A 19,473-nucleotide genomic window follows, 5' to 3' on the forward strand; every position below is an offset into this window, starting at 1 on the left:
TGTGGAGTTTGGGATGACTACTCTCATTTTGTTTCATTGACGTTGCTGTTTTCCTAGTGTTTTAGCTTTCAGAGTTCCAAGTTATGTCCAAATTATCCTGAGTTTGAAGACTCCAAGTGCCAGGTTATCCCTAACCAAACATTTAATTGTAGCTACTTCTTTTTAGGGAGGGTTAAACATATGCCTCATGAACTTCTTATCTTCTCCTATGGCTCCTCTCTTAGTTTCAATAGGACTATTAGCATCCCATATCAGTTCTCTTATTTTTTGGTTGGGCTTATCTTTCCACAGAACTAACTACAGCTTGTAAAACAAAAACAAAACAAACAAACAAACAAAAAAACACCCCAAAAAAACCCACCAAAAAAAACAAAAAACCAAAAAAACCATAACACAAAACCAAACCAACCAACCAAAAAACCCAATAGTAAAATACATAGAAATAAGAATGAAATTTTTCTATAAACCTCAATTTACCCCTCTTCTCTTAATTTTTAATCCTGAAATACTGGGACATGCCTGCCATCACCAACAAGCCCTCCAAGCTGAAAAATACTTGTTTTCTTCCCTCCAGACAGGTGCTTCCTGACTACCTCTAACACCTTTTCCCTTCTTTTCCCAAAGCTTCGCTTCCCCTTTATTTTTCCCTGTATTTTTGCATTTGTTTTAAAATAAAATTCAGGTGCATGAATCCTCTACAAAATGTGCTTAAATAATCAATGAAAGTAATGGGTTGCAAATTGTGATTTCAGTAACAGTGTCTTAGCCCTGCTCTAAACAGATCAAATTTGAAACTGGTTTTAAATCTGTCTTGCGAGCTACTACTACTGTAATGAACATATGAATTGTTTTTCCAAGCCTAATTACCTCTTCTATTTGCTTGTATCAGGCTAAAGTTAAGAATAAAAGTCTTAATAATGTATGGGGAAAATGCTGAGGGTTCCTCTTGTAATAGCAGGGCTTTAATCCAATGAACTTTACATTCTGGGATGACACAAACTGCTTGTTACCAGAATTAGAGAGTTTCCATGGCAGAGGTTTGCTCAATGAGGAGTAGTTCGGAGCACTCAATTCCAGAATCATTGGATGGTTGTTAGGTTGGGTTTTCTGGGAACTGGGTCTCTAAAAAATTCCTGGCAGCTGCAAGATATGTATTATCCTCTTCAACTTTTTATCATTAATAAGACTTAAACTAAACTGCCTAGTGACTGATCAGATTATATTTTATGCCCAGGGGATGGACGTAAATGGTCATTAAGGTCCCCTCCATCCCAAAGCCTTCCATGATTTCCCCAACAGTACAGATGCTCAGTCATGCAAGAAACTTTAATTTCAACATTTCCCTTTCCAAAAATAAAACCCAGTGACTTTGGAAATGCCCCAGTGATATAGAGTACAAGAAATATCTTTATAGTGTTTAGGTTTAGGACACAGTGTGGCAGGAACTGGAAATGCTTAAACTTTTATTCACACTTTGGTTTTAGCCGAAAAATTGTGGCCACTGGCAGTTGAGGGTTTGCAGATGGAACCTGGTTAAGATGAAATTGGGTTGAGTAAAGCCAAAAAAAAAGCAAATGAAATTCTGTGTGCCCATAGAAGAGGCCCTAGGCTGGCAGCTGGCACCAAAAACAGCAGCAGGAACCCAGCTGCCTGAGCCAGGTTGGTGTAAGAGGTGAAGAGAGTGGATGGGTTGGGACTTGTCCCACAGGTAATTTTGCTTGAGACTCATTGCAGAACCAGGGTCTGCCTGACCTTTTGTTCAGCTTTCCGGCAGCAGCACCAAGATGTGACTCAGTGCTGGTTTGATGATAGCTGTTTATGTGAAATTAAGAGTGGGAAATGGGGGGTGAACGTTAGCAAATATTTTCAAGGAGTTAAGGCAGTTATTCTCTGAAATGCTCTGCAAAAACACAATGGTAACCTCTCAGTGAGACACTTGAAGCTGAACAGAATAAAGTACAGAGAGTAGGGAATTACACTGCTCTGATGTCAACGTGCATATGGCCTCAGATGGCTCAGCTATTACTAAACTCCAATGAAAATTCTGCTGATAATTGTTCCCTTTATTTCTAAACTGGATTGTTGTAATTCATTACAGTCTTGTCTAACAGGTCAAATTACTAGAAAACTAAAGCAGATACAAAATGAGTTGCCGATAGTGCTCTTCTTTGGAGCCTCAGTTGTTTGATCAGTCATTTTACATTATTATATATTTTCATTGGTTGCTGGTCACAGGTTACACTTTGATTTTTAGGTTGTTCTAACTTCCACAGCTCCTGGTCTAGGCTGCTGTCAGCTGACCTCTCTTTATGTAGTTTTCTGACAAATATCACAGCAAACAGATCCAGAAATGCTGTTTTGTGAGTCCTTGTTCCTGTAAGTCCCTCCCACTTCCCAGAGGTGTTCTTCAGTCTCAGCTGAAAGAGTTTGTGTGTAGAGTAAGAATTAGTCATTAAAGCATGATCAGAGTACATAAATGCTCATTAAAGCTTTGTGCTGTTGGTGGCTGTGTATAAATTTAATATCATACAGTTACAATCTCCCCAGAGCACCTCAACAAATGCTCCAGCTCCAGAGAAATCCAAGTATGTGCTCACAAACTTTGATCAGGGCTATGGAACACACTCTGCCTCATTCACACCAACCGTTCGTAGTGTGAACGCTCTGAGCCACCAAGAAAGTGAACACCCAGGCAAAGGTTGCGGTTCCCAAGATGTCTTGCTACTTGCTCTGGCTGTGATTTAATGTTATTTATTTATTACGCTCCATTATTTTCTGTAGCTCAGTTAGTTCACAACAAAAACCTGAAATATTGGAGTACAATCCATCCTCCTAGCACCATGATATCTTTTCTAGGAGAAATTTTATTTTAATTATAAGCTTTGTACTACGGCTTCACTAATTTCTATTACAGAGCTAATTGCAGGTCTCTTTTCCTTATTTAGCAACAAAGGTTCTTGAACCAATGCTTATTCTACTATGAGGACAAATTCTGCTGTAATTATACAGAAGGCAATGGATGAATTGGACTAGATTTGCAAATTTTCCTGCTAAATAGTTGCAGGACAATTCTGCTCAGGTTGAAAAGAGTATGTCTAAAGAATTAATTTTATTTATTATTTAAATTCAGAATTTAAGGAATTATGAAAAGAGAGGAATGCCAGCTTTCATGCTGAATTTGGTATCAAGTAAACATGGCTACAAATTTGTAGAATTGAGTGAATTTTCTCTTGAGCTCTGGGAAATGTGGACTGGGATGTTTGGGACCAGGGAGTTTGTCTTTGTTGTGATTTTTTCCAAATGTGCAGTGTTTTTGTTTTTAGGTTTTTGGGGTTGCTCTCAAAACAACCTAAGCAAAACGCTTTGTTTTGGAGATTTCCAGACTTGGATAAGTTACAATTCTTTAGAACATCCCATACATGCTGAGTGTCCTTTCAAATGTTATTTTTCTTTCCAAGCTTAATTTATTTGCCAGTGCAATTTTTTTTTAATTGGGGATGCAGAGACAAATCTGAATTCCAAAATAACTTGTAGTTTGGGCCAGTTGTGGGTTTTTGGTGGGAGTCTGTCTTTTTGTGTTCATTAGTGGCATCCAGTTCCCACAGCTCTGTTTCAAGCTGGACTTGAGAAGCAATTCAATAGGCCAATTCAATGGCCTAAAAGCATCCTCTTAGGTGTTTAGACCTGGAAATGTAGAAATCAGTGTATGGGATGGTTTTGGAGGCTTATCTCAAGTCACATTTCAAGTTTGTGGCAGCGCTGGGTTTGCAGGATGAGCTTATGAATGTCCAAATGAAATCTGGATTACCAAGATCTACCCAGCCCGAGAAGAAAATGTTTGCACAAACATCTTTTAAGGGAAACTGATGACTTTCACAAGATCTTAAATAGATTGTACTGAATTAATTATCCCAGTCCTGTAGTTAACTACAGATGAGACTGTAACTGGGACCCAGCAAGCTAAAAAGGAGCCTCCATCCCTTCTGAGCCAGCAGGAGCTGAGCCAAGCTGGGCTCGGCTGAAAGCCTTTCTTTGTGGATCTTGCTGGCTGTCAGTGTGAAAGGTGGATGGAGGCTAAAAATGGCTCAGGAGCACGGCTGGTGTATGCAGGGAATAGCAATGAGAACGGAGTGAAATCAGAGACCGAGCCCTGGACGTTGTGGAAAGCATCCAAGGGGGTGGAAAATGCGCAAGCGAACAGGTTATCTGTGGCTGCTGCACGGGGAGATGGCAGAAGGGAGCAAAGGGAAGGGGGAAGAAAAAAATCCCCCAAACCAAAGGACAAATGAAAGGGAGATGCCCTAAGAGACACGAAGGGATTATCAGGGAAATATTCTTCCCCCCGAGGGCGGTGGGGTACTGAACAGGTCCCCAGGGAATGGGCACGGCCCCAAGGCTGCCAGAGCTCCAGGAGCATTTGAGCAACGCTCCCAGGGATGCTCAGGGTGGGATTTTGTGGTGTCTGTGCAGGGCCAGGAGCTAGATCGATGATCCTGGTGGGTCCCTTCCAATTCAGGATATTCGACTTCACGAAGGGCGAGCCTGCGGGAGAAGGGTCAAGGAAGAAAGCGCTTCCTGCAGGGGAGTCTGGGGGTAGTGGGTGGCGGACACCGCAGCGCGGAGGGGCTGAGAGCGAGCCATGGCGGGCCGAGGGGCGGCAGCCTCTCCATGAGAGCGGGCAGGGGCCGAGCCGAGGGGCGGCAGCCCCGCCACGAGGGACGGAGCCTCGCCATGAAGGCGGCCGATCGATACCGGGCCGAGGGGCGGCAACCCCTCTATGAGGGCGGGCAGGGGCCGAGCTCAGCGAGCGTCGGTAGCCCCCCCATGAGGGACAGAGCCTCGTCACGGGGGTGGTCGATGCTAGGCTGAAGGGCGGCAACCCCGCCAAGAGGGCGGGTGGAGTCGGGCTGAGGGCGGCCGATCGATGCCGAGCGGAGGAGCGGCACCCGCGCCATGGCGGCCGACAGGAGCTGGGCAGGGACGTGGTGGCGCCGCCCGCCCTCCTGAGGGCGGCTCGCTCCCGCCCCGCGCTGACGTCACCGCCAGCTCTGCCGGCGCCATTTTGGACGCTCACCGCCGGGGGGGCCGGAGCGGGGCCGCCCCAGCCCCGCCGCGGCCGCGCCGCCGCCGCCTCCTCCATCCGCCGCCATCGCCGCCCGCCGCCGCCGCCCGCCCCGCGCCGCCCGCCCCGCCCGCGCCGCCCGCTCCGCCCGACCCGCCGCGGCCGCTATCGCCAGCACAACATGGCAGGTAAGGGCAGCCTGCCCCCCCCGCCCCAGCATGGCTCGGGGGGCTCTCCCCGCTGCCTCCCTGGCTCCCGGCCACCTCTTCTATTCCGGCTCGCTTGCGCCTTGCTGGTTGTGGGGTGGGTTTTTTTTTTTTATCCTGCCTTATGGGAATTCGTGCTTTGCTCCCACCCACCCCTCCTTCCCTCCGTTCTCCGGGGGGGAAAAAAAAGGATGGAAGAAGCAAGGTGGAGCGGGAAGTGGTGTGTTTTGGAGTTGAGGAGCTTGCAGGCAGGGTGGGTCTGCTGCCTTTTCGTAGAATCAAGGAATGATTTGGGTGGGAAGGGACCTTAAAACCTATCCAGTTCCGCACCCTGGCATGGCAGGGACACTTTCTGCTCTCCCAGGGTGCCCCAAGCCCCGTCCAGCCTGGCCTTAGACACTTCCAGGGATCCAGGGACGGCCACTGCTGCTCTGGGCACCCTGTGCCAGGGCCTCTCCACCCTCATCGAGAAGAATTACTTCGCAATATCCCAGCTCAGCCTACTCTTTCAGCTTGAACCCATTTCTCCCCTGTCCTGTCACTACACGCTCTGGTAAAGAGTTTCCCCCTTGAGGCTTTGGGGTCGGTGCTTGTGGTTATTTCTCAGAAGCGCTGCCGTGCACGGGGAGGTTCCAGGTGCAGGCGGTGTCCAGATTGCAGTCGCACCCTTCTGTAGGGAGCAGCCTCTGAGCATCTGCAAATGCCAGTAAAATTTGGCACAGGGTGTAATTAAACAGCACAGGTCTCGCTGTGTTTTCTTTCCCATTCCTTCCGCTGCTTGGTCCCCATTTTACATCCCGAAGTACTGTTGGTAGGCTTGGGAGTGTGTGTGCAGAGCGGATCTCTTCCCTCTTACTTTTCCTGGCAATTTCTTCATTTGGAAATTTATTCATCCCCCTCCTCTGCACATGAATTGTCTTTTCAGTGCTTTGCATGTGGAGGAGCAAAGCATGGGAGGCTTTGTGAGGCTTGTGCTTTCCCCCCTACACCATAGGCACATGCTCCACCCTCCTTTTGCCGTTTTCGTGGCAAAAGGGGGAGGAAAAAGTGCCAACTTGGTTCAAGTAAATCGTATGGAAAAGAGGACTTTAGCTCGAAGTAGCAGGAGCAGTGATTCTCTCCAAGCTGTTCCCTTTAAGTGCTGCTAAGGTGCTGGCTGCTAAATGACAGATGAAGAAGTTGAAGAAAATGGGTTGTAGGATTTTGGGGGAATGATGGGGGGAGGGAAAGCATTTTGCCATCTCCTCCATAAATCGGTTCTGTTGCTTGCCTTCGCTTCCTCGGGTTATGCAGCTGGATGTAATCCTTCAGGGAAGAATTTAAAGCAAGCGAAAAATGCAAGCTGTACTCTATTCCAGGACTTCTTATTCTGAGGCGCTTCATCTTTTCTGGAAAGATAATTTTCAGGCTTCTGATTTCCTTCTCTTTGAGTTTTTTTGACCCCCTTAACTTGGGAAGAGTCTCCTCCTGTGTTCTTTGTTATCTCCAAAGCCCTACCAGAGCTCGGGATTAATGTGTAAATGCCATCTGTTGCTCAGCCGGTTTGAGTTGTGTGGAGGAAAAGTTCCATTTTGACAGTGGCTTTTGAGTAAAAAAACAAAAGGAAAAAAAAAAAAAAAAACCAGCCGAGGCAAGCCCATTTCTGGCTCTTCCTGTATGTCCTCAGCCCTGCAGTGATTTGCTCAGAATAAAATGCAAAAGAAATGGGTGGTGATTTTTGGTGTGTGTTTTGGTGGCACGGTTCAAATGAATCACTGCCTGCAGCTGAGGCAGTAATGTTCCTGAAGTTTTCTCTCCGATCCGTTTTCTATGGTAGTAGAACTTGTCCCTCTTCGATTCCTTGTTTGCTTTTCTGCTCGGATTTGCTGCTTTTTTTTTTTTAAGGCTGATAATTGCTTTCATTACTTCTGCGAAGAGACTCTAAAATTGTGGTAAAATTCTTTTTCTTTAGCCTTGAGTGCATAGGGTCAGTGCAGTGGGTTGGTGAAAGGAGGAAATGAATTGTGTGCTTGGTTTGTGTTGGATGGGAGGTTGAAATTTTGTAAAAAAGCACAGCTCTGATAGTTTATATTTAAGCTGTTTGTGTGTGTGTGTGTGTTTAGGGGGTTCTGACTGCTCAAGTAGGAAAAAGCTTTGTGTGAAACACAGCCGTTAGTGCACTTGAATTTTAAATTCGTAGTTAATGTTGCTTAGTCCAGCAAGCTTTGGTTGAGTGAAGCTTTTACACTGCTTGTGCTTCCCTGTTTTTGACAAACACTGCATTGAAGGCTGACAGAAACAATATCCAAAGGAAAAAGGTGGGGAGGGTGGTGTGTGATTGTGCCTCAGCACTGCTGAGGAAGTGGGCGTGCACAGGCTCTGAAATGTGCAATCTGGAACCATTGTGTGCTTGTGCTGCTGCTCTTGGGGGGGCTCGTTTAATTGAATTGTTTTCGTTTTTTTAGGAGCTGGAGGAGGAAATGACATTCAGTGGTGTTTTTCTCAGGTGAAAGGCGCTGTAGATGATGATGTAGCAGAAGGTAAGAGTAATATTTTTTACTGTTTTCTAGCTTTTTAACCATTCTTTAGGTAGGGAGATGTGGATGCAGTCAGTGAAGTATCCCAGTGCTGCTGAGTACACATTGAGCAAAGCAAATGGACATTGCATATGCATTCCCATATCCAGATTCAGGTTTAAACTGTGGTTTGAAAGTGTCATTCAACACTCTTGTAAAAAAGTTCAGGCTTCCTAACTTTTTTTCTGGAATTGTTTTCTGAGATTGTTACGTTTTTTCTGATTTTTTGACTTTTGATTTGTGCTTTTTCTTAATCTGCAAAATGGGGAGTGTGATACTTAAATTCCACAAGGAGGTGTTGTTAGAATTAATATTTGTACATTTTGAAGAACGAAGTACTAGATGAAGTAATCATCCCAATCTTTCTAGCTCTATTAACAAGAGGCAGAAGAAATCTGAATATTAGTGCATTCCTACTTAGTACGTAAGGAGCAGGTTTGGCTTTGAATCAATACTGGAAGTTGTATTCAGTACAAAAAGTCTGAAACTTTTGCGAGCTGGCAGTGACAAGTGTCATGTTACACTAAGATGGCTGCCTCTGAATTTCACTGCAAAAACTGCACTGTTTTTCCCTTGGATTTCGGATCGTTGGAGGAATGGTGCTTTTCTCTGTGCTGGAGAGCAAAATCTCTTCTGTGGTTGTTCTCGAGGAAAGGTCTCCTGACTTAGGAATTTCTTTGGCCATAAAGTCCTGTTGGCACAAAGCAGCCTTTAAGATCATGAGTTAAAAGTTGTCTTTTGCAAGCAGTTGGCCTTGTCACTTATGTAATTCCTGTTTTTTTCTTTTTCTTGCATATCTTGAATGCTCTGGCATACAAGTGGTATTAACGTTATATTTAGAAAAGCAGTAACTACATTTTCCATTATTTCCCTGCTTGACATGTGGTTCAGATTAGCTTCCAAAGGCCAAAAGAAAAGATCGGTACAAACATAACTGAGTTGTTTTTATTTAGTAGCTGCAGCATGTGGCAAACAGTGCACTGAGGCTTCTGTTGTTTGCAAGCTGGAATATGTTTTTTGGAAATGAGAGAGCTGTAACAATTTCAAGTTTAATTTTAAATTCTTTGGGAAGTAGATTTTAAAGCTTGAACTGAAAGGTGCTGATAAATGTGGTATAATTTTTTCCCTGACAGATTCAAAATTCTGTAACCTTTGTTTTATTTATGTATCAAGCTAAATCCTTAATAAGTGTAAGTATTGAAGAAGTTGTGGTTGTGGTGAAGTTGTGGTGCTTGCAAATAATTCTTCATTGAAATAGATGTTGATATGCTTCTAGCAGTAATGAACTTATATATAGGTATGGAAAAGTAGCCTTCACAGGGATCTGGAAATGCAGAAGTGAGGAAATAGGAAGGAAGGACAGACTGAGCTGTTTCAAGTGTTGCACTTAGTGTTAGGAAAAGGTGCCTTGCCAGCCTTGTGCCTCCTGCCAGGCTGGGAGCTGCCCTGAGCACTGCTGGAATCCTGGGGTGGACTTTAGGGAAGCCTTTGAGAGAATTAACTGGCTTCAGTTTCAGCAAGCCAGGCAGCTTGGTTTCCAAAACACTGTAAGAATGTCAATTTTTTGGTTTATAGACAGTGTAGCCTTCTGATCCTGTGACCCAAGGAGTGAAGAGAAATTTTGTTTCATTGTCAGTTATACCTGCCTTAGGATGAGTCTTGAGGTCCAAAGTATATTCTGCTGCAAGATGTTGTGAAACTGAGCTGCCTAAGGAGAGATCCCAAGTAATATTGATGTTGTGCTTGGTTGTAATCAGTGTGTTGAGCTGAAATTCTCTCCTGTTCCCGTGTATTTGGCTCCCACAATCCGTACTGGAAGTTGGTGGAAGCAGTTGTTTATATTGATTTCTTGTTATACATCAGTGTCTCGCTGTAATTCTGTTGGAAGCATTATGTATCAGGATGGTTGCATTTCTCCATTTCCTAGCAATATTTGTGGCTTTAAGGTTTTACTTCATGGTTCACTTCACACAGACACGGAGCCTTGTGTGGTTCTTGCACCAGCTGGAGCAGCGGCTTCGGGTCTTTTGGAATACCCAGTGACAAATGGACAGTGAGTCCAAGTGCGGTCTGAGGACCTTTTTTGTTCCCTGCCTTTCCTTCTGCTTTCTTGGGGCACGCCCCCAGTGAAAGCTCAAGGAAATCTTACTGTCTCAAGCTGTAATGACTCTTTAACCGCTGTGGTCTGCCAGAGAACAGGTCTGCACTCCAGTCATGCCTGTGGTGAGCACAGTGCTAGTTTGTGTACAAGGAGTACAAGGCTGTGAAGATCTGATTTTTGAACGGCTGCAGAGCTCAAAATCTAAATAGCAGTTTGTTGTGGAATGCTGAAATTTCAATTGGGAGTTTTACTTTCTGTTTTCTTTCTGTTGGTAAGTTAGTGTTGCAACACTTATATTGGAAAGCTGTCTTGAACTAGCTAAAGCAGTGATAACCAGGAAGACTACATCATTGAATTGCATTCATCAATGGGATACAAACCCAGTGGTCTCCCTGCGGTGTTTTTGTCTATAAAACAGGTCCTTGGAGAATAACATTCTGGACAGTAACACTTCCAATACAGTAACAGTTGTAACAACTTTAAAAAGCCTGTCAAGAATGCTGTTGTGTAGCTTCCAGTATATTTAAGGTCGGACCTGACCGCCAGCCTTCCCATCACACGTATAACCTATAATTCTTTAGATGCTTGGACTAGGCTGGCTGGTTGTTACAAAGTCAATATTTGGTGGCTTTGGTGGCTGAAACATGAACTCTGTATCAGAGTTTTTAATTTTCTGTCTTTCCAGCCGCTGTGTGATGGATGGATGTGACATGTAAGGGGAAGGGGGGCAAATTGTGTCACTAAAGCCTGGGGAAAGATGGCACTGAACTTGTATGTGGGGCCTTCCTGGGTCACTGCTGTGGCAAAGCTTTTCTACTGAAAATGTGAATGTAGCAGAAGTAGCCTCTCTTCCCTTGGTGTGTATGGAATTTACCCTTGCTTGTAAGCTGTGGCCTGGCTGCGTCAGATCACAGTTAAGCACAGAAGTCAGGTTATAAATTGAAATCTTAGTGTCAGCTTCATTATAACTCTGGTCCTTAATTTTAATTGATTCTAGTGATTTATCAGTCTCTTGTATGAGGACAAAGGTTGTTGTAGTTTGTGCTGCCTCTCTTTCTGAAATAGCTTTCCTCCCTACTTAGTTTCATATTTTTGTAATTTCACAGAGAGGTCTTCTGGGGTGGAGAATGCAGAGTGCTTGTTTGTGATAAGTTCAGTGATCGGGTTATCAAAAGTGTCTGTAATGCGCAGATTTCTTTCTTTTGTGCCATCACGGTTTTGGTACAAGTGAGACTTAATTGCCCAGAAATACTCCGGTGTTTTCTTACTGGAAGCTTCCTTTGTGGGGATAATTATAGAAGAGGATTACAAAGATTTGCAGCAGCAGTTTTGTTGGTTAAACTCTTTTGCTGTTCTTCAGAATGTGGCATAATAGCAACTGCAGTTGGGAGCAGCTAAGAGTTGTGAGTTTAAACTGGCTCTGGAAACTACACACTTGCTTAATGGAGCGAGTTTGTACTTCAGAACAAATTCAGTCAATTTGTGTAATTGCTCAACAGAAGGAGAAGCGTCAAGCAGCTCTATCTCAGTGTTCTTTCACGTGTAATTCAAAGATATGTAAAAGTCTGATAGTCCGGGTCCAAGGCTGGGAGCCAGGAACTTATGTCCTAAGCTTTAACCCTGAGTGATTACTGCTCGTCTTGGACAAGTTGTTTAACTGTTTAGTGCCCAAATTGTCTCTGAAAGAAGCGTTTGAATATCTGCTGTGGTTGCTAATTACTGACTTTATTTATGCTTAATACTTAGTGCTTAGGCTTTCTGTGATGCTTTGTTAATTATCTGTGATTTGCTTCATGTCTCCTCTAAGAACCAAACATGGCTGTGTCTGTTTTAGAGTGAAAACGATGAACAGATAAAATTCTGTCCCTGGCTTGTGTGTGGTCAAAGATTGAAACTAAAGTGGACATTTCCCTGGTTCAGGAATGCTTTCCCTGTTGGGTTCTAGGTGTGTTATGTCTGTCAAATGTAGTTTGATACTGACTTCTGACAGGTTTCAGAATTGCAGAGCAGCAATGGGGACTGATGTTGCTTCAGCAATGGTAGTTTGTCTTGAATGCATGAAAAGTGTTATTTCTGAATAAAGAGAAGTGAAGGCAGGAGTAAGGATGGCTATAAAAAGGCTGTTAACCGCAATCTGCGTTTTTTTGGTTGCTTTGGTTTGGTTGTTTTTGCTTTTGGGTGGTTTTTTTGTTTTGGTTTGGTTTTTTGTTTGTTTGGTGGTTGTTTTTTGTTTGGTTGGTTTGTTTTTTATGAGGATTGATGGAATTGGAGAGGAGAAAAAACTCTCAAAGAATAAGAATGACAGTGAGGTTGCAGTAATATTGCTGAGGAAAGATTAGGATATAGTTGTGGGAGGGAAGCTAATTTGGGCTTTTGAGGGCTGTGGTTATGTTCTCTATGCTCATGAGGTAACATCATTTACAAGGAGCAAGGCCTAGTAATAGGCTTGTTTTTAAGAGGTAGTTTGAAATATGCTGTAGATGGAAAGAAAAAAAAAAGACCCAAGGTTATAGTCCTGTTCTGTATTCCTGAGTCTGCTTTTGTGTTTAGCTCTTCAGCTGCTCAGAGGATGTCTGTATCTAGAGAGATAAATAGGCTACTGTGTTCTAGGAACTGCTGCTCTGGATGGACTAGAGTGCGCATTTAAAGTGTGCAGTCCCTGCAAACAAAGAGCATTGAGCAGACAGATAAATAGGCAGTGGCTGTTCAGCTCCCCAGCAGTAATTCAGTCCTCTTTCTTGCATGGGTTTGGGAGCTGGGGCACTTCAGCTTGTCAGTCAGGGATTTTTCTGTCCCTTCTGTGAGGTGTTGCTGTTCTTGGAATCTCTGTCTTAAATTAAAAATTAGTTATAAAAAAGGCTTTTGTGTTGGAAATGCACTGCTAGAGTGATCGAGCCATCAGACTCCACAGCACACATGAGTGCAGGCTGGGCTGTTAGCAGCAATCTAGATGGATTACAGCTGTGGATCAGCTTTGTGAAACTTTTTAGCTTTTCATTTTATAGGTGCTACCTAAATGCTTCTGGTTTGGCTATTTCTGCTGTAGGAATGGAGTTCTGTGATAGCTGCAGCTTCACAGAATGTATTTTTGAAGAGCTAAAATGAAGACCAAAGCTCCCAGTGGATGTGGAGCTGAAGGAAGAGTTAAAAGCTGGGTGTTCCAAGCTGTACTCTCTGGTTCCCCCCCCTTCTTTCTGTTCTCCCTGACTTGCCTATTTAGGCCACAGCTGCATGTTTGGCAGCATTTCTGCTTAAAGAGGCACTCCTTCCCACTCCCTGGCATGGGTGTTCACCTAAGAGGACAGTGAACTTGTTGGAGAAGCTGATCCAGCTGAAAAATTGGTAAAATTGTGGTTTTTCACTGGATTATTTTTTGGCTGAATTGAACCCTGATGTGATTCTCAGAGCTCTGCATGTGCTCATGCCAGTGTGGAGAGTGATCGAGTGGCTCAGAGGAGCAGGAGGAACTCTGGAAGAAGATTGGTCTCTTTGTAGGACTTTATGTAAAGGCAGTGCAAGACCCTGATTGAGCTCTGAGTGCTATGAAGGGTAAAATCAGCTGCTAAAAAGGACTTTAAACCTTTGCTGTTCAAGATCCATACTTTGAACGTGTGCTATCTGCAGGCCAGCAATAAAATCAGTGACAGTATCAGAATTATTTTGGGGGTGGATTTTTTTGTAGTAACATGGAGTGGGTTTTCTGCTGTGTCCACATGAGCAGTCTGTGGAAATGGAATTTATTCGGTGTTGTTTCGAGCTCTGTTAGTAAAATGAGCTTGTTAATATCAGTGCAAGTTAGTTTCTTTGAAGTTGTTGTAGGAAATAATACCAGTTGAATGGGAGGTGGATTATTACTGATTGCTTTATTGTAAAGCACTTAAAAAAGATAATCTGACAAGTGATGATCTTCTCTTGTCGTGTCTTATCAGTCTTAATATGATTTGAAAAATGGATCCCTTCTTTGGGGTTTCATCTTCACCTAAATTGATGTATTATCTTGCATAAAATGCTGCAGAATTAGACTGCCTTTGTTTTAGTTGCTGTTAAAGTGTGTGTTCAATTAAATCTGCTCTGTGTGTGCCTCATGGAGCAAAAACATCAATTACTGATGGTACCGAGTTAAGGCTGTAGTTTGTCCTTTCATCTGTAGGAAACACTGTGCTCCCACAATAATTTCATTATATAAGATGTTTTAATAACTGCCTTAAGGGTATTTCCCAGGCCTTTTTTCCTGTTTTCAATGCTTTGTGGTATGCAGCAGCATAACCGTGTCTATAGTATTTTTAGTATGGAGTGAAAAGTTTAGCAGAACAAATCAGAGTTCAGTAATCACGTGAAACTGTGGTTTGCACTCAGAGAAGTTACTGAAAGGAATAAAAAGCCTTGGCTTAGGTTGATGTTTAGGTTGTGAATGTGAACAGTTACCCTGTTCGAATGAAGATGAAAGCAGATAAATGCAGGAAGTATTAATTAATCCAAACCAATTTGGAGTAATCTCTTTCAAGAAGCAGTGGTAGATCTTGCAGTCAAAATAACAATGCAGGGACAGTTTTCTGGGCTTTAAATTTGAGTGGAACACATGTAATTATAGCTTTGTTACATTGCCACTGCTCAATTATGCTCTTGCAACATGAACCCTCTAAATGCTGCTTTTGTAAGGTCAGTGTGTCTGTGAGCTGGAAATAGATGGGACATTGCCTTCTTCTATACCTTTGAAAATGGGGAAAGCATTAAAAAAAGTCTTAAGAGGTAAAATATTGATACCTTGTGTGTGCACACTTATTAATATTTTATGTAGCAGGATTTCCTTCATTGAGCATAGTGTTGCTCACTTTCTGGCTTCCCACACAGGCCTGCTGTGGAACGCTGCTCTGGGCAGCAGGCAGTGTTCCATGAGTGTGCTCTCGCCTGGGTCTTTAGTGACTGGAAGGTTTTGGGTTGTTAATTTTCCTTTGAAATTAAGTACCACCATCAGGTTCTGCTACTGTGCGCTGATATTATTGCAAACAATTATTTGAGGCTTCTCTGCATGATTGTAATCCAGTGAGAGAAACAGGAGTGGCTGGAAGCTTCTTGCTTTCCACTCCTAACTTATCACTCTTTTATTAGGCACTGGAGGAGAAGCTATTAATTTGGTCAGCCATTCTTTATCAAAATGTATTTTCCTCTCAGCAATCCACAAGTGATAGCACCATGAAGGGAACCAGCATATTTAGGTCACATCTGAAGCCCCTGAGGCAGTTCTGTTTGCATCTCATTTTGGAAGAAAATTTTAGGGTCAGGAAAAAAGGGTTTAGAAGAGTTGTATTGTAAGAAAGATGGATTTTCCCAAATATATAGAAGGTGTTTTGTGTGGAAATGTTTCCTTTTGCATTTTCAATTGCAGTTCTTAAATTAATGCTCTGGGTATTAATTTGAGCTCCAAACATACACAGTTGGCACTCTGGCTTTGAGAACCTGAGAAAAGATAATTGCGTGAATTCAGGAACAGTTGAGGTAATTGAGACTTCATATTCTAGTTGCTTATTTAAAATATGGTAAATACGGTGTAGTTTCTAATATATTCGTGTTTGTTGAATGCCAGTAACTGTATTTTCCCATTTTTTTTCAACGACAATAAAAAGTAATTCAGAGATCATTCTTTGATCCTTAAACTCAGTTCTTTTAGCTGTCATTTGTGCTATTGTTAAATGGTGATTTGAGCAGTCATGAGCTATGTTTGTGTGTAGTGCTTCTAAATGTAGTCTGAAGGTCTGGCTTTATTTTCCAATGACTTGGGAGTGAGTTGGTCCAGTGGACAAGAACTACATACCGAAATAAAGTTCTGACTTTTATAAAAATACCATGACTCTCAAAGACACTTGTTTGAGAGTTCTTGGGCTATTTTCCGGTGGAATTGCCTAACAAACCCCTGACGTTTCTGGTACTGCTTTTGGTGCATAGAGTAGGGAATAATATATAGAAATAATTAAAGATAATAAAGAAAAACTTGGATTATTTTTTAATAATTACGCAGTGTGGCTTTTTTTGAAGTGTGACCTTGGTGTGGGAAGAGGAATTAGAATTCAAATTACACCCCGGCCTGCCTGTAGGTTTGTTGTCACTTTGAGTAGCTGCTGCTGAGAGAAATGGTCCTTCCTAGTGCCTCTGCCTGTCACTGCCTTGGGCTGAGCCAGGTGATCCCTGAGCTCCAGAGTGGTCACTTGGGGAAACCAACCCAAATGAAAATTACGTCTCTTGGATTCCTTTTGGATTCATTTTATTCCACATCAGCTTCTCCGGAATTAATTTGTCCAGCTTTTAGCAAGTGTTTGTGGTGGGATAGGTGGTAGTTCTACAGGAATGGGATGAGAGGTGAAGGGATGGATTGCTTCTCTTGGAGAGTTGGTAGTGGTTCTAAGGCAACATGGGAAACTCTGGAATTGGGAACAATTCAGCCTCCTCCTCAGCCTTTTCACGTTCACAGTTGATCCCTGCTTGTTCATAGTCTGCCTTTCACATGAAAACTCAGCTTTCAGTGCACCGAGATTTGTATTTGAGGACATTTCTTCTCATAGATCAATATGAACAAACAGCAGCTGAAGTTGAAGCCTGCAGTGTTCATTATATAGCTCAGCAGTGAGAAAATGTCACTGTTTATAGAGGTAATAGTCAAACATTCATAAGCTGTTTTACTGGAATGTGGAACTGGCAGGAATGGCTTTTTGCCCAGAAGTTTAAAACTTTCTGTATAATCCTTTCTGCCTTTTTTCAGTCAGTTCTCCTCACAGCTTCATGTCATGGTTTTAGTTTAGTTTTATTTGTTTGTTTGTTTAAGCTAAATCCTGCAATCCTTTTTTTGGTGTGTGTGCGTGTTAAAGAAGTATCTAAGGTCTTTCATTTTATTCCAGATCCTTCTGGAAGTGGTAACCTGCTCTGGAAAGCAGCAGGAGCTGACAGCAGGGTTGTGTTCCTGCAGCAGGACACGTGCTGTGCTTAACCCAGCTCTTTTTTGTCTCACAGTAATGAGATGCCTCAGAGGAAAGAGCAGGAGGAAGACAAAGAGCATTTGAAACAAAACAAAATCCCTTGGGTATTCTGCACGTGAGGTTTTGGCTCCCTGCAGCTTGGGGATGCTTTTGCTTGGTGTGACCTGAGGAAGCTCATCCCAAGCCTGGGAGTACCAAACATCTGCCAGTTTCTGGAGGATGCTCATCGTTCTGCTGGCTCTGAATTGGCATCAGCAGCTGTGCAGCCAGGTTACGGTGCAGTGCTGGCACAGCGCTGGTGCAAGGTGTTTCTCCACCCTGGTTAGGAGCACGTCTGTGTTAGAAAAACACCTTGGTAGGGTTGTATCCTGCATTTCCTTCCTGCTACTTGCTCACTGTCCTTCTGAAGGAGTTGTCAAGATAAACTTTTCTTTGTGCCTGTAAACTTTTTAATGTATGCACTGAAATTCTTTTTCCAGGGATTTTATGTTGCATTCAGCTGGAAGTTGTTTGGCATCTTCCAGTGTTTGTTCTAGCCAGGGTCTTCGATCTGAGGTCCATTTTCTTACCGAGCTCTTATTACTCTTTTGCTTTTTGCCAGCTTAAAAGTTTGAATTTAAATGTCATTGTCCCAGGCCATAGTGGGGAGACTAATGGAGAATTAGAAATGGCGATAACTGAAAGTAATTATTTGCAGTTGTTTTCTTTGGAGTAATTTTAACCCTTCCCTGCTTTATTTTCCCTACTTGTGAGACCTGTGTGGTGTTTCTTAAAATAAGGCTCCAAAGCCTTTGATAGTTTTTTTGTAATGATCTTTGACATCCTTGCAGGACAGTAGCACTACCAAAATACTCTCTACCTTTTTATATATAAAACATATGTACAACATATATAAACAAATCATGTATATATATATATATATATATATATATATATATATATAAAATCTGTTATACAACTCTTCCAAAACCCACAGAAAAGGTCCTGATCTATAAACAGACATATTTGAAACAAACGGCTAAAAATAAAGGTTGGTATTTTGCTTTGATTAGTAGACTATATATATAATTTTAAGAGGTGTTATAAATATGCCTCGGAGTTGTCAAGATTCCATGTGTTAGGATTCTCAAAGTCCAGGCCAGAAATTAGAATTGGCTTCTGTTTAATAATGATTTTTTTAAAGAAGCTGAGGCATGTATGCTTGGGCCAGAATAGAAACACAGGAAAACACTTGCCAAGTTGGGGGGCGGGGGAAGAAAAGGCAACTGGGCAAAGGAAGATGTTCTCTAGGGTTCCAAGTGCCACTGAAGATGCATTAGGTATTAAAGGGAACTGATAGCTGAATGAGTGGCCAGAGTGAGGGAAGTAATGAGAAGTTTTGATTTTCTAGTCACTTCACAGATCTGTGTATTTATCTCTGCTGGAAACTTCAGTTGTGCCTGTGACCTTCACAGGCCCCGTGCTCCCCGGCAGGCTGCCTGAAATGCAGCTGGAGAGCGGCCCTTCCTCCTGCCCTCCCTCCCTGCCTTTCATGGAGGCAAGAGGAATTTCTGATTTCATTTTTCTTGCGTAGAAGGAGGCACTTCATGCATTGTCTGAGCCACAACAGCCTCCTGCATTCTACACGCCAAGATTAAAAGCCTCCAAATGTTTGGCCTGAGTTTTGCACCTGAAATAAATCCTTTAGTCAAAGAGCGTGTTAAGAGAGTCTGAAACAGCAGGGTAGTTTGGAGGAGTTGGTTTTTTTATATCTACAACAGGAATGCACACCAAGTCACAGAGTTCTAAATTTGAAAGGCATTGCTAAAGTATTATTTTTTTCTGTAATAATACTATTACTAAATTTTAACCTGCGGTGTGTGTTCTGGATTGGCTTCAGTAAAAAGAAAAAAATGAAGCTATTGCAGAGCTCTGTCTGTAGCTTTCTCAGTGACAAAGGCATTGCCTGAAGGCTTCTTTTCTCTGTCTGCAGAACAATGGCCCAGTATGTTATTTCCAAATATATTGTTATTTGCAAACAGACCAGCAGCTCCTGGCTGCACTGTGCTGTGCAGCCTATTGAAATTCTGGCTGTGATTCCAGCAGAGATTTTTCCATAAATAGCTCTGTACTACTTGGGAACACAAACAAACCCTGAAAAGATCTGAAGTAAGGTCTGTGTAGGGACTGTTTAGCCTGTTATTAGTGTGTACTTCAGGGCAGATATTATGGTGGATGTGAGGAATTTTTCTATAGGGTTATGTAGGGGCTGTCAGCAGGAATTAAAAAGTAAATAATTACCAATCAAATTACATCCAAGGACTCACAAATCACCTGTCTTGAGAATAGGGGGGAAAAAGGATAATAAAAATTAATAAATATGAGCAGAAGCAAGTAAATTCTCTTTCTGCATTTTTTAAAATAAAAACTATTAGGTAATAACTAAGCATTAGGTTAGGGTTCAAGTAAATGCAACTTGAAATTAAAATTATTTATTCTTTCCATGAACAGACATCAAAATTTGTGCTGATTGGATGTTTGTTATGTGAATTAATACCTGCACTAGGAAATGGGCTGTATTTTTCAGTGCTGTGTAGATAAA

General features: G+C 42.6%; 1 protein-coding gene across 3 annotated transcripts in view; it reads left to right on the forward strand.

Annotated features, from left to right (window-relative positions):
- Positions 1 to 4,817: 4,817 nt before the first annotated feature.
- Positions 4,818 to 19,473, forward strand: part of PPP2R2A (protein phosphatase 2 regulatory subunit Balpha) — a 36,471-nt gene continuing 21,815 nt past the window's right edge. Inside the window, exons 1-2 of one of the 3 annotated variants that reach the window (XM_038160264.1) lie at positions 4,818 to 5,250; positions 7,713 to 7,787. In XM_038160264.1, the coding sequence (XP_038016192.1) occupies positions 5,244 to 5,250; positions 7,713 to 7,787 (82 nt within the window). In that variant the 5' untranslated portion in view covers positions 4,818 to 5,243. Of the gene's footprint in view, positions 5,251 to 6,956; positions 7,081 to 7,712; positions 7,788 to 7,857; positions 13,267 to 19,473 lie in introns of those variants that run through there. The other 2 variants (XM_038160263.1, XM_038160265.1) reach the window with 2 other exon arrangements.

The sequence above is a fragment of the Motacilla alba genome, chromosome 22, assembly GCF_015832195.1.
Source record: "Motacilla alba alba isolate MOTALB_02 chromosome 22, Motacilla_alba_V1.0_pri, whole genome shotgun sequence".
NCBI classification, from domain to species: Eukaryota; Metazoa; Chordata; class Aves; order Passeriformes; family Motacillidae; genus Motacilla; species Motacilla alba.